The 13901-nt window shown below is 51.9% G+C and overlaps 1 protein-coding gene across 1 annotated transcript in view; it reads right to left on the reverse strand.

The window, feature by feature from the left end:
- The window catches only part of CSNK2A2 (casein kinase 2 alpha 2), a 42198-nt gene extending 28554 nt beyond the window's left edge, over positions 1 to 13644 (reverse strand). The window contains exons 1-2 of the mRNA XM_054048879.1: positions 13471 to 13644; positions 12328 to 12439 (exon numbers count right to left, since the gene is read on the reverse strand). Of these exons, the coding sequence (XP_053904854.1) occupies positions 12328 to 12439; positions 13471 to 13574 (216 nt within the window). The 5' untranslated portion in view covers positions 13575 to 13644. The remainder of the gene's footprint in view (positions 1 to 12327; positions 12440 to 13470) is intronic.
- Positions 13645 to 13901: the final 257 nt, after the last annotated feature.

Below are 13901 nucleotides of genomic sequence, written 5' to 3' on the forward strand. Positions count from 1 at the left end.
TGTCCTAGTCTAACAGGGTGAGGTGTAAAACCCACTTACCCCTTACATGTATTAACTCCGAGGTCCTTAGCACCAGCGTAGGCAGAGGTGCGGTGGTTCCTCCATCCTGAACCTTTTATTAAGATTCTTCATTATAGCAGCAATGACCACTCTAGTTCATGATGAAGAAAGGTTTCTATTCTAACCCACTTTTCAATCACTCCTACATGTCTCAACATTTTGCCTTTTGTCATGAAAATCTCCAGGCTTGGTCTCTGGCTGAAAGTGGTTTCTCTTCTTTTCAAAATGTGAGCAAACGCTGTTCGGCCACTTTTCAAATCAAAGAGAGTGACTAAAACCTTTGTAGCTGAAATGCCAGCAGGTAGACGTTGAAATCTGACAGGGTTATCTTTGTCATTAAAAAGAAATCGTTTGGAGAGCTCTAGCAATAACTGGTTTCAACTTGATTGAGTTAGGACCCTTTCAAAACTACATGCAATACACCCCCTTGTACACGTGCATTATGGTCACACTCTCATATACATCATACAGTTTTCTCCTACAACCTTAAATATCTGCATACCCTCTTTTACTACTATGGTACTAGCCTCATAATGCCGAACAAAGCCCATTTCAGCCCGTTAGCTGAAGAGTACACAAACGGCACATAATACTGGACGTTCCCTTGTATATGCAGAAGGGCACCTCACTTTACAGCTAAGGCTGGGCTACACTTCCAAGTTTAATAGTATAACTGTTCTAGGTAGAGATGTGATTTTTCCCCCCATTCTCTTTCTTTCTATTTTTTTAACTGAAATGGCTATACTGGCAAAAGCCCTAGTTATACCAGTATAAAGGTGCCTTGGATTGTGATAGTTATTCTTCCTCTTGTACAGGAATACTTATCATCAATATAAAGCATCTTTATACCAAAGTAAGTGTGTCCATGCTGGGGTGTTGCGTTTGTACTACTTTAGTGACATCAGTATAGTTAATGCAGGACAACCTTCTAGCGTAAATAAGGCCTCACTTTTGTAGATAACTGCCTCCTCTCCCAAACTGCATCTACACAGAGAGGCATTAAGGACTGAAAACACGATGTGTAGTGCATGTCTGCTGACCACATTTATATACCTTAGAGACAAGAACGAGGAGTCCTTGTGGCACCTTAGAGACTGAGGCCTGGTCTACATAAGTTACGCAACTTCAACTACGTGAATAATGTAGCTGAAGTCGACGTACTTAGATCAACTTGCCGTGGTGTCTTCACCGCGGTGAGTCGACGGCTGCCGCTCCCCCGTCGACTCTGCCTGCGCCTCTCGTGGCGGTGGAGTACAGGAGTCGACGGGAGAGCGCTCGGGGATTGATTTATCGCGTCTACACTAGACGTGATAAATCGACCCCTGCTGGATCAATCGCAGCCCGCCGATCCGGCAGGTAGTGTAGACATACCCTAATTTATTTATTAATTAACGTCTAAGGTGCCACAAGGACTCCTCGTTGTTTTTGCCGATCTAGACTAACACGGCTACCACTCTGAAACCTTAGAGACAAGGTTACATGTAGGAAGCCAGATTATGACAAAGACAGTGTAAATACATGAGAATGAAAAACACATATGCTGCAGCCCGTGTAACTAGAACTGTAGAGAATACTGTTTAGGAGAAATATCCTGGGCATGCAATTAAAGCCTCATTGTAACACAGATTTGCGATTGCATGCAACTTTAATCACCCAAGGCAGGAAATGACAACATTCATCAGGCAAACTAATATTTTCAACCTTTAAAAAAATGGACTATTCTTTGTTCACCAAATCCTATCGGCAGATGCTGTAATGATTCCAATCAATCAGTATGCAAATCTTGGTGTTACAGAGTCCAACCGCAGAAGAACTTGCCTAGCATCCGTATGACAATGTTCAATAGGTAGATTGTACTCAAGGCCTCTTTATAGCTAGCAATTGTTACCAAGGGGTTATTATAACCAACCTACTAAGCACAACATTGATTGCTCAATAGGGAAACTGGCTTCAGGACAGCTGAATTTATTTTGTCATTAGCAAATGTTAGCTGGAAAACCAAGTAATACAGATTTAAAGCAGTTGTGAAAATGACCCTTTGTTTTAACAACAATTTGTGCTTTCACCGTCTTGCAAAATATCCTTTAAAAGGAAATTTTAACTTTTTTGTTAACTCCCAAGAGCAGCACGGGGGGGGAGGGGAAAGCATTTGAAAATGCTAAATTGTTTTTGCCTTTATAATTCTCCTCTCCCACCCTCTAAAATTGCATACCGGTAGCATCCATCCTTTCAGCTGGAGGATGGATGGACAGGGCTCCACCCAGGACACTTCAAGACTGCAGCACTTGAGATATTCAGGACCCAACCCTGGATCCTCCGTGCTGGCCCAGCCTAACAGAACTTATTTACCAAGGTTCTGCCCAATGCTAGTGTGAACAGACTAATTACAAACCCACTTTGCAAACGCCCGGCCATGAACACTCTCCTAGTTCGTAACTAACCAATTGATCGTGTTGTGTGATAAATCAGTAGCAGTTTGGTGCAACTTAAAGTGGCAATACAAAGATGTCACTCAATCAAGTACACAATTTTAATCAACCACAACGCCACTCAACAATAGGACTCTGGCAACAGAATAAGCTTTACGCCGCACAAGGCTAACAGCAAAGATTGCTCCGCCACCTGTATATTTCATAGTTTCTCTGGTTGTTTTAGCTAAACAACAGTGACGCATTTAAACGAGTGTTGTGGGATATGCAACAGGCAGATGATCTGGGCCAAGAGAAAGGAGGCGCTTCTTCACGCCGCAACTGAAAGAGCAGAGGGGAAGGCACAGAACTTCGGTGCACGCTCAGTTTTTAGGATGGAGATGGTGACTGAGTCAAAAGCTGCAGCCATGAGGAACCAGTGACATACCTGATCCTACTCCAGGCTCTCTTTTTCACACCGATATGGAAGTTTTTTTTTTTTTTTTTTTTTTTAAATGGAGATATCCCATCTCCTAGAGCTGGAAGGGACCTTGAAAGGTCATTGAGTCCAGCCCCCTGCCTTCACTAGCAGGACCAAGTACTGATTTTGCCCCAGATCCCCAAGTGGCCCCCTCAAGGATTGAACTCACAACCCTGGGTTTAGCAGGCCAATGCTCAAACCACTGAGCTATCCTTCCCCCCCCCCCGTATCTTTAAGTATCTTAAAGTTAGTTTCTTCAAAAAGGCTAATAAAGACTCTAGCCTTCAAAGAAAACCATATAGTGGTTCTCAGAATCTAATAAAACAAGACGGATAAGGAGGTTTTCGCCCAACTGAGAGGATATTACATTGATATGATAAAATATATTACTGTACAGTAGTCTGTAGTGCCCGCTCATCAAAACCGCTGCTTAGACGTAGCTTTGGCTAGGCCCCGCCCCCCCAGTAACTCTGATGGAGGGGAAGGGACCAAACTGTCACATTGCAATTAGGCGAACGAGCTAATGCAGCAGCTCCAGGGTTGAAAGCACCAAAACGAGTGAGAGAACAATTCCATTCTCGCTACAAACACAAGCCCTTACACTTCATCACTCGATCCCTCTGCTTTTTATTGCAGCCCATCCCTATCCTTCATGTGGATGCTGCCTATTCAGATGGTAAACGCCTCAGGGGAGGAATCTTTTCCCTTGTGTGTCTGTAAACACATAGCACACTGAACAAAATACACAAATCTAGAGAGAACAGAAGTGGGAAAAATCCTACAGAGAGCTGGCTATATAGATGCTATAGTCACTGCCTTGGGCAGACACCAGTATTGGAGATAACAGGCACAAGAGAGAACTCAAACTCATAGGCTGTGAAAATCAGCAAGGAAGTGGCACTATAGGTGTGCACTGGCAACTTTAACTATAATGGTCCCAAGTATTCCCATCTTCTTTCACTCATTTGTAACTTTCTCAAGGTTTTATCTTTGGGGCTGCAATTTGCTATGCTTATTCTTACCTTCAGAAAAGGGGGGGGGGGGAAAGAGAGTGAGAGAAGGACTCCCTGAGGTTTTAGCCAAAACAGATGAGACATTTTCAGCCACAGAGGGATTGAAAAAAGTGTAATTTTTCCCCCCTTAAGAAAACATGATTGCAGCCAAGTTTGGGGTTTTTTTAAAAATAGCTTTAGCACCTCAGCAGAAGGTGATGGAAAACTGAAATTTGACAGGTGTACAGCACCTAAATTGTAGATGGGCCTTTCCCTGGTCCAGTGGAAATCCAGTTTGACTGGGTTTGAGTTATGATGTTTAAAAAAAACAAAAACAAACCAGACTTTGGACATCTGCACTGGATTAGGTTAGATAACTCCGTTATTCCATTGATAATATGTATGCACATTACATAAAACTTAACGGGGACTGTCACTGACTAGATGATGCCCTGGTATTCCTTTGGCTGTGCAGCAGAATTTCAGGGCTCAACCCTTGGTCCAGCTGAGCTGTTCTTGGGATAGGACCTGAGTGGGAGGCAACAGCAGCCATATGCCATCTTTGCACGTCTCTTGATCCTCAGATTGGTTTGGCCCTTTGCATAACATTAGAGCATCCCTGAGGCTGTTCTAACTTCAGTTGCTAATCCCCACCCTGAGGCAGTTACACCAGATGGGGATCACCGGAGCAGCGGCACCCTGACCGTGCTCCCTGAAGCTGAAGGACATGCCTTACACACACCCTAAGCTGGCAGAGAGCTAGGTACACCAGCCAAAGAATACTCCATACTAGGAAAGTCCTCAGTAGCCTGCTTCCTAGGTGGTGCCTGCTTAGGGCGGCCTTACAGATTCTTTGCACCACTGGAAGAGTGCAAAGGCCATGCAAATGGACCTCACTGTTAACAGCTGATTGCTGTGGAATGTGATCTCTGAAAGTGCGTAGGGGACAAGGCAAGGGTCCCTGCCTCACTGACTGTACATATGTGCACCACAGAGCATGTGTGACGAACTGGGACTGTTCTTGCTGGGGTGTGTGAATGCTGACAGGGGAGTGTGCTGGGATAGTCTGCATTGTAGGATGGGATCTGCCCGAGGGCGCATACCTGAGTGTGTAACAGGAGAACCCAGGAAGGGGTTGAAGGCGAGGCGACTCCTTAGCCCAGGAAACTGAACAAAGGCTGTGGGAGGGGTCGCTGAAGGCAGAGTGCTGGAAGCAGGCTGGAAGGAGGCTGGAGAGATGGCTGGGAGGCAGAGATGGCTCTGACCCCCCCAAGGGGGGTGGGCTGGCATGCCCTGGGACCCCAAGCTGGACCTAACTGAGGGGGGGGGGGGCCTGCTGTCTGTGCCTGCAAGACCTGTCTTGGACTGTATTCCTGTCATCCAAATAAACCTTCTGCTTTACTGGCTGGCTGAGAGTCATGGTGAATCGCAGGAAGCCGGGGGTGCAGGGCCCTGAGTTCCCCAATACTCCGTGACAACTGGTGGCAGCGGCGGGATCTACTGCACCCCGTGGACGGCGCTTCCTGCAGTAAGTGACTGGGGAGCAGTAAAACGAAGGGGGATTGACGGGGACCAGGCCGGCTGAAGAGTGGGAGAGAGACGGTTATTACCCCTGGGAGTGTGTGACCAGCGAGAAGGACTTTTGCAGTAACAGGGTCCCCCGGGGGGATCGCAGCGAGTGGTCCCAGGGGCGGAGGAGTCTGCAGCTCGACCCTGGCAGAGAGGCGGTGACCTCGAGAAGGGCTGGCACACTAGGGGTCCCCCTGGGAACTGTGGGGAGCTGTGAGCACACAGGCCGGTGAGTGGCCAGCAGGAAGATGTATGCCAAGCGGCTTAAGAGCGACCTGGTGGAGCTGTGCAAGCAGAGGCGGCTGCGCATTGGGAGGCTCACCAAAGCACAGCTCATTGCCCGGCTGGAGGAGGAAGATCGCGCGAATGAACTGATCCCTGTGTCTCAGGGAAGCAGCCTGGCAAATGCAGCGCAGGCCCCAGTGTTTGTCCCAGCTGGGAGTGGTCAGCCGGCTGCTGAGGGCTTCCCGAGACCCCTCCTTCCTATGCCTAAGGGAAGGGTGGGGAGGAGCCCAGCAAATACCGAAGGCGCCGTGGCCCCCCCGGCCAGCAGGGGACCCTCCCGGCGAAGCTCGCCGGCCAGCAGAGGATCCTCCCGGCGACGTTCGGCATCCGGGGAGCGGAATTGGCTGGAATGGGAGAAAGAGCTAAAACTGAGAGAGCTGGAGGATCGTGAACAACAGAGACAGCATGAAGAGAGACAGCATCAGCGTGAAGAGAGACAGCGTCAGCAGGAACGGGAGGAGAATGAGAGACAGAGACAGGAGAATGAGAGACAGCGTCAGCATGACCTGGAACTGGCGAGATTGAAGGGCAGCGAACCCCCGGCTGCGGTGAGTGAGGGGGGACCCAGGACTGCACGGAGCTTTGATAAGTGCATCATGGCCCCATACAAGGAGGGGGAGGACATGGATGACTTCCTGGAGGCCTTTGAGACGGCCTGCGAGCTGCACCGGGTTGATCCCGCGGACAGACTCCGGGTCCTTACCCCCTTACTGGACCCCAAAGCCGTGGCATTGTGCCGCCAACTGGAAGAGGCAGAGAAAGGGGACTACGAACTATTCAAAAAGGCCCTGCTACGAGAGTTTGGGCTGACTCCTGAGATGTACCGGGAAAGGTTCCGGAGTCAGGATAAAACCCCTGAGATCTCATATCTACAACTAGCCGCCCGCATGGAAGGATACGCCAGCAAGTGGGCTGATGGGGCCCAGACGAAGGAGGACCTGGTCAAACTGCTGGTACTGGAGCAACTGTATGAGCGGTGCCCATCGGACCTGAGGCTGTGGTTGGTGGACAGAAAGCCAGAGAACCCGCGACAGGCAGGCCGGCTGGCCGATGAGTTCGTAAAGAGCCGGTCAGGAGATAAAAGGGAGGAGTCCCAAAGGAGCAATCCCACCACAACGCAGAGAGAGAGTCACCATGGGACCTCCCTGTGGGAAAATACAGAAAAACCCCATCAGAGGGGAACATCCGGCATCAGGACCATCCGACCCACTCAAGGGGACCCATGGGACATGGGCTGCTACCACTGTGGCCAAAAGGGTCACATACGGGCCCAGTGCCCCAGGCTCAGGGACAGACTGAGCAGGCCGAACCCACAGAGGGTTGACTGGGTAGAGACCCAGCCCGGCGAGAGGCAGCATTCCCAGGGAAGGGGGGCTGGCAGGGTACCACCTGCTAAGGAGGGAGGAGAGCCCCAGGCTAGCTTCTCTGGGGGGCCAGATGCTCCGGATTCAAAGTTCTCCGTTTACAGGGTTGGCGCGGGGCTGTCCCTGCGGAGCGAGTGCCTTGTTCCCCTGGAGGTGGATGGGAAGGAAGTTTATGGTTACTGGGACACTGGCGCAGAGGTGACACTGGCCCGGCCCGAGGTGGTGGCCCCAGATCGGGTGGTGCCCAACACCTTCCTGACCCTGACCGGGGTGGGCGGGACCCCATTCAAGGTTCCCGTAGCGAGGGTACACCTGAAATGGGGGCCCAAGGAGGGCCCCAAGGACGTGGGAGTGCACCACCATTTGCCCACTGAGGTGTTGATGGGGGGGGACCTAGAGGACTGGCCCAGCAGCCCCCAGACCGCCTTAGTTGTGACCCGCGGTCAGAGCCGGCGAGGGGCACTGCGCCCTGGCCTTGGGGGGGGGTGCCTTGCCTGAGGCGCGGGACCCTAACCTGGTGGGGAGGGAACGCCCAGGGACGCGGCTCAGGGAGGCTGCAGCTTCGGACCCAGCGGGCGAGAAAGAGCAGGTGGCCATCCCTGTCCCAGCTGCTGAGTTCCAGGCCGAGTTACAGAGAGATCCCTCCTTGTGGAAGATAAGGGACCTGGCCGACCTCAATGCGGTACAGACCATGGGACGAGGTGGCCGGAAAAGATTCCTGTGGGAGAAGGGGTTCCTGTACCGAGAATGGGCTCCCCCAGGGAAAATGGAGTCGGGGGGGATCAGGAGGCAGCTGGTGGTACCCCAGAAGTATCGCCGCCAGCTGCTGTGCCGGGCCCATGACATTCCCCTCTCAGGGCACCAGGGAACCTGGCGTACCCAGCAGAGGCTGCTACGAAGCTTTTACTGGCCTGGGGTCTTTGTTACTGTCCGACAGTACTGTAGATCCTGTGACCCCTGTCAGAGGGGGAGGAAGGCCTGGGACAAGGGGAAAACAGCTTTAGGACCCTTGCCCAGCATAGAGGAGCCTTTTCGGAGGGTGGCCAAGGTAAAAAGGGCGGCTCTAAACCAAGAGAGCCCAAAGCACAGACCTCCAGACTGGAGCGCTGGGAGAAGACCACAGCCCAGTTGGAGCCCCAGAGGTATGGGGGTGGGAAAAGGGCGCAGGCCGCATAAACCTTCCCACATGCGAACTGCGAGTGCCATCAAGCACCCCCGACCTAAGGGGGGGCGTGGAACGGAAGGGGCCTGGTGTAACTCCCACCAAGGAACTGGAGGGATGCGGGGGCATCCATGGGAACGGGGGTAGGTTCGAACTTCCCCAGGTCACTGGCTAAAGTGACCCTGCTCAGTTCGGTCTCGAAGGGGGGAGAGATGTGACGAACTGGGACTGTTCTTGCTGGGGTGTGTGAATGCTGACAGGGGAGTGTGCTGGGATAGTCTGCATTGTAGGATGGGATCTGCCCGAGGGCGCATACCTGAGTGTGTAACATGAGAACCCAGGAAGGGGTTGAAGGCGAGGCGACTCCTTAGCCCAGGAAACTGAACAAAGGCTGTGGGAGGGGTCGCTGAAGGCAGAGTGCTGGAAGCAGGCTGGAAGGAGGCTGGAGAGATGGCTGGGAGGCAGAGATGGCTCTGACCCCCCCAAGGGGGGTGGGCTGGCATGCCCTGGGACCCCAAGCTGGACCTAACTGAGGGGGGGGCCCTGCTGTCTGTGCCTGCAAGACCTGTCTTGGACTGTATTCCTGTCATCCAAATAAACCTTCTGCTTTACTGGCTGGCTGAGAGTCATGGTGAATCGCAGGAAGCCGGGGGTGCAGGGCCCTGAGTTCCCCAATACTCCGTGACAGCATGTCATTGTGGTCTAGCTACAGTGGGATCTGGAGGAACTCGTTTTCTTCGTTTGCTTTAAAAAAACCTCACACACTTAGGACGTTTCATACAAAAATGTCACATTAAAAGAGTATTAAGGTTGGCAAGTGAAGCATTCAAAAGTCAGGAAGTGACAAAGTTACGGTTGCCTGCACAATCTTGTGCAGGTGCATTATGACAATACCCAATGACATGCTCACAGTGAATGAGGCAAGGTTTTGTAGTGAAATGGTATACGGTCCCAAGCATCCTGCCTTATTCACCACATAGTTGTATGGTGTGTCCTGAAGTAAAGCTGGAGCCCACAGCATCCTGCCCTCATTCACCGTAAAAGCTGTATGGCATGTAGCAAATAAGGCAAGAGGCTATGGGAGAAGAATGGCTAAGGCAGAGGACTGGGACTTGCCTCTTTCACAGACTTTCTGTGCCACTTCTGACAAGTCTCTCTCTCGCCCCACCCCATCCCCTCTGTGGCTCAGTTTTGTATCTGAGAAATCATGATAAAACTTCCTGATATCACAAGGGTGAGGTCAGGAACTCAGACATTATGGTGATGAGAGCCACAGAAAAGCCTATAAACATATCCTTTATTCAGTGCAGTGTGTAGCAGATAAGACATGGGGCTGTATTGAACACTGAGAGTAAAAATATTGAACACCTGTCTAGTTCACTAAGCACTGTGTCAACTTGCACACTGAATGAGGCATGGGTCCTGTAGAAAAATACTAGGTGATTATGTCATTAGAAAGTACAGCAATCCATACAAACAGCTCAGCACTTCAGGAAATGTTACAAAAAATTAAGATGCTAAAAAGGTGTATCCATCAGCAAGTGATTTTTTTTTAAGCCACATGCACAACTTGTTACATTCTGGTTTAATGTTTCCTTTCACAGATTAGAGGCTGAATTCAGAGGGCCAGAAAGATGCGTCCTATTTACTAAGACTCAAGAATACACAAATAGGCTTAATTATTACAGATGTAGTGACAGGAAACTAAGTAATCCAGGTAGATCAGATTGTGACACATTATCTACACGTGCTATGATTTTGCATCACACACACAAGGTGGCAATCTGAAAGTGGCCTTGTACTGATCCAGTTTCCACTCTGAAGAAAGCTCATCTTTATCTTCCTGCACTTTCTGCTTTCACAGTGTGACTCCAGGAATGCTGTTTACACACTGAGTGAACAACGTCAGCCTGAGGCCTAACGGCAGCACAACACACTGACAGTTCAATCTCACTTCCAGGCCCAGCAGACACTAGGTGTATTACTGTAGCACCACACACAGACCCTGGGGAGAGGGAACGCCTTGTCTTGCTCAAACGGCCTCTCCAACTGACTCACAAGTGATGCTGACAGGCTCCCAAAATGGACATGGATCCAATCTACTACAGGAAGAAGATCTCATCCCACTGCAGGCCCTTTGGGCAGGAAGGGGGAGGAAGAAAGACAGGAAGATTTCAGAAGATCCTTTCCTGGCAACAGTGGCTCACTGTCACCTATTTGCATATGGTAATACATGGGTTCTCCTGGCACTGGGTCAGCATCGGAGGTCCACCACCAAAGTCGTAGGGTGGATTAGCCGGACTGGTGGTAAACAGAAGCCTACGGTTTCCTGTGCTTAGTCAAGAGACATCTCTCCATATAACAATTATACTCTGGCTATCTTTTAATATTCTCTCTTTAAATGCTGACTTTTCTGCCCCCAGAGTGACAAACAAATGCTGAGACCATGGCAGCAGCACCCAAAGGAGGGACAGGCCTAAACAGTAAACCAAAAAAATTCAGTTACAACATGCAAGCCTCACTTCTACATATGAATATACAGTCCAACCAGCCAACTGTTTGGTGTGGGGACTCTCACTGAAGATTCAGATCACTTTGCCACCTTAATTCTGAACCCTAGTTAAGCTGTTGAGATGCTAACTTCTCAGAAACAGCTGGGAAGTCACGCCCTACCCACCAACTGTTGCCAGGCAGAACAAGATCCATGGCAGAACACGTTGAGCGGGGAGACGAGGTCGAGGAATCAGAGGCCCTGGATGAGCACCCCACCTGGTCCTGAAGGAGAAAGGAAAGGAGCAGAGCCAATGCTAGCTGGCCTGGGCTACCCAGGGGATTTGTCAGATCAAACTTGGTCACACCTAGTAGCCAGTTCACAGGCTGACAGATGCATGGCCCTTTTCAGCAGAGCAGCATGTATACATGGCAGTTAGCTACTAGCCACAGCGGCTGAGGGGCCACTTCCTAAGTATAGCCAGCCTACCCGAACTGTAGCACTGAGGTCTGACGCATGTCTGAGTTCTCAGCATTTCGAGTGTTGGAAACAGGCTTCTGTACATTGGGGGAAAAGCAGGAAGATGGTGGACTATGGCAAAGCCAAAGCATTCTGTTAATTCACCAATCTCTTATTTCTCTCCCCTTTAAATACCCTTCCTTAATCAGCTGAATGGTCCGCTGCTAAATAATGCAGCGATCACTCCTTTCATAGGCTGAGCATGCTGCTTCCAGTGCTCGCAGGCAGCAGTGATACCAGAAACTGCGCTCCCCACATGCCAGTATGGAGCTCTTGGCTGTACCAAACCATTAGGATTTTAATAGCTACCTCCGTAGTTGTGTCTTTAATGTGACACTATCATGGAGCTGTTAACATATCAGAACATACCATGCAGTGAGTGATGGTAAACAAGTTCCATCCTTTGCCTTGATTTTCAATTATGTTTACTCCTAACATTAAATAGCCAGGAATTTGCCATCCAATATACTTTCTAGAGTCCCAAGTCCAAGATTTAGTTTGCTTTCCCAAAATCTACAGAGCCTGGCTCTGTCACAGTTAAATGTCAATCATTTAAAGGTTAATGGAAGGATTCCCCCCTCAAGGCTTCACATTACTGTTGACAGGACGGTTCACAAGCCATTTTAGACAAACATTGCCAGATATTATTTACTAAGTTCAGACAGCACATCCAGTTCCATTCAAACATCAGGACGCACAGCATTCCTGTCCCAAAGAGCTCACAGTTTCAATCTGACAAGCACCCCATGACTCCTACTACCCAGGGTGGGAGGGGAGAAAGATCAAAACATCACTACAGGACACAAGTTGAAAACGTGTTTCCAGAGATGTAATCCAGCACCCCAACATCAGAGAGGGCAGGGCTGACACCCGAATTTATGAGACACTGAATGAAACCCAAGACCTCCCCAGGCCCCCGATAAACCTAGCAAGATGTCCCCTTTCCTACACGTTTCCAGCTCGAAAAAGACTAACGATCATCAACTGGACACTCACCTTGAGGATTTTCACAACCACTCTCTCGTTGTTGGTAATGTTTATGGCCTCAAAGACTTCGCTGTATTTTCCCCTGCCGAGTTTCCGAACCAGTTGGTAATCGTCCTGATTACTGTGGACAGCGAAAAGGAAAATAACTGACAGGCTACTGGGCTGGAATTCTCCTTCCTCCCTGCCAGATTAGCCCTTCGCATCCAAAGCACTTGGAGACAGCGCTGTGCATTAAGTGATCTGCTTTCCGATGAGGGGGCAGGCTTGAAACAGCTACATTCTGCAAACCCATCCCCAAACTAGTCTCTCTGGGTTGAGAAAAGCCTTTAATCAAATAGCAGCACAGGTGCCCACAACCACCTCCTCTCTGTGTCACAACCCCACAGAGAAGAGGGGAGGGGGCACTGTGACACCCCCTCCCCTTCTTGAGCCTGCTTTCTCCACAGCCTTTAATATCCTTCTCAGGGAAGAAGAGACACTCTGGCAGCTCTGAGATCTCCACCCACCCCTGGACATCTGCCCTCAGGGAGAGTCTACGGCAAGGTTGTTTCTGGGGTGGGCATCACTGACAGGTTCACAGTGCCATTAGGAGGGGCAGTGCCAACTCCCCTAATGCATATCCTTGGGGTTCACTCGGTACCACACTCCACCACCCCACAGTGAGATCTGAGCCATCTTCCACCTGAAGAGCTGGTCATGGAGGGGGGACAACTCCCATCCAGCCAGCCCTGGCCCTGCATCTGGCAGAGGAGTGAAGGCTCAGCATATCGGGCCCCCCCTTACCCCAGCTCTGGAGGGTGGGTGGCAGCAGCGGGGGTCTCCCTGAGACAGGATTTGGGGGAGGGCCCTGAATCGTGGGAAGGATCTCCAGCCTGCCCCCCTCACTGACCAGCTCCCCAGAGCCCCAGCCCGCCATCTCACCCCGGGCCCCCACCCAGCGTCTCAGCCCAGCCCCCTCACTCCAGCCCCGTTTCCTAGCGGCCCAGCCCCCCCCCCGCCATTCCCCAGCCCCCTGCTCCAGCCCAACCCCCTCACTCCAGCCCCCTGCGCCTCAACTCCACCCAGCCCCTCCCCCCCCGGCCCCAACCCGGCCCAGCCCCTCCCCCGGCTCCAACCCGCCCGCTGCCCGGCTCGGGGCGGGGGCCGCTTTACCCCCAGCTCGGGACGTGCGCCTCGTAGTCCCAGTACTCGCGGCTCCTCAGGCTGTTCACCTCGGCGTAGACCCGGGCCCTGCTGCCGGCGGCCGGGCCGGGCATGGCGGGGGCGAGCGGCGGGGGCGGCTGCAGGAGGCGGCGGCGGAGGGGGCCGGCGGGGCTGCCGAGGCGGGGCACGGAGCGCAGGAGGGCGGCGGCGGGGGGCAGCAGAGCCAGGCCGGCCCAGGGGGGAGCGGGGCGGGGGGGGCCGGGGCCGGTCCCGGCCCGGCGGGGGGGAGGGGAGGGGGCGGGGCTGCGGGCCGGGCTCCGGGTCCCGCGCGGTCTCTGCCCGAGGCCCGATCCCCAGCGGCGGCGGCAGCCTGAGCCGGCCCCGAGCGCAGCGCAGCGAACCCGGAAAAGGGGCTGATCCGGCGGCCGCGGCCCAGCCAG

This window comes from Malaclemys terrapin, chromosome 14 (genome assembly GCF_027887155.1).
Source record: "Malaclemys terrapin pileata isolate rMalTer1 chromosome 14, rMalTer1.hap1, whole genome shotgun sequence".
Lineage (NCBI taxonomy): Eukaryota > Metazoa > Chordata > Testudines > Emydidae > Malaclemys > Malaclemys terrapin.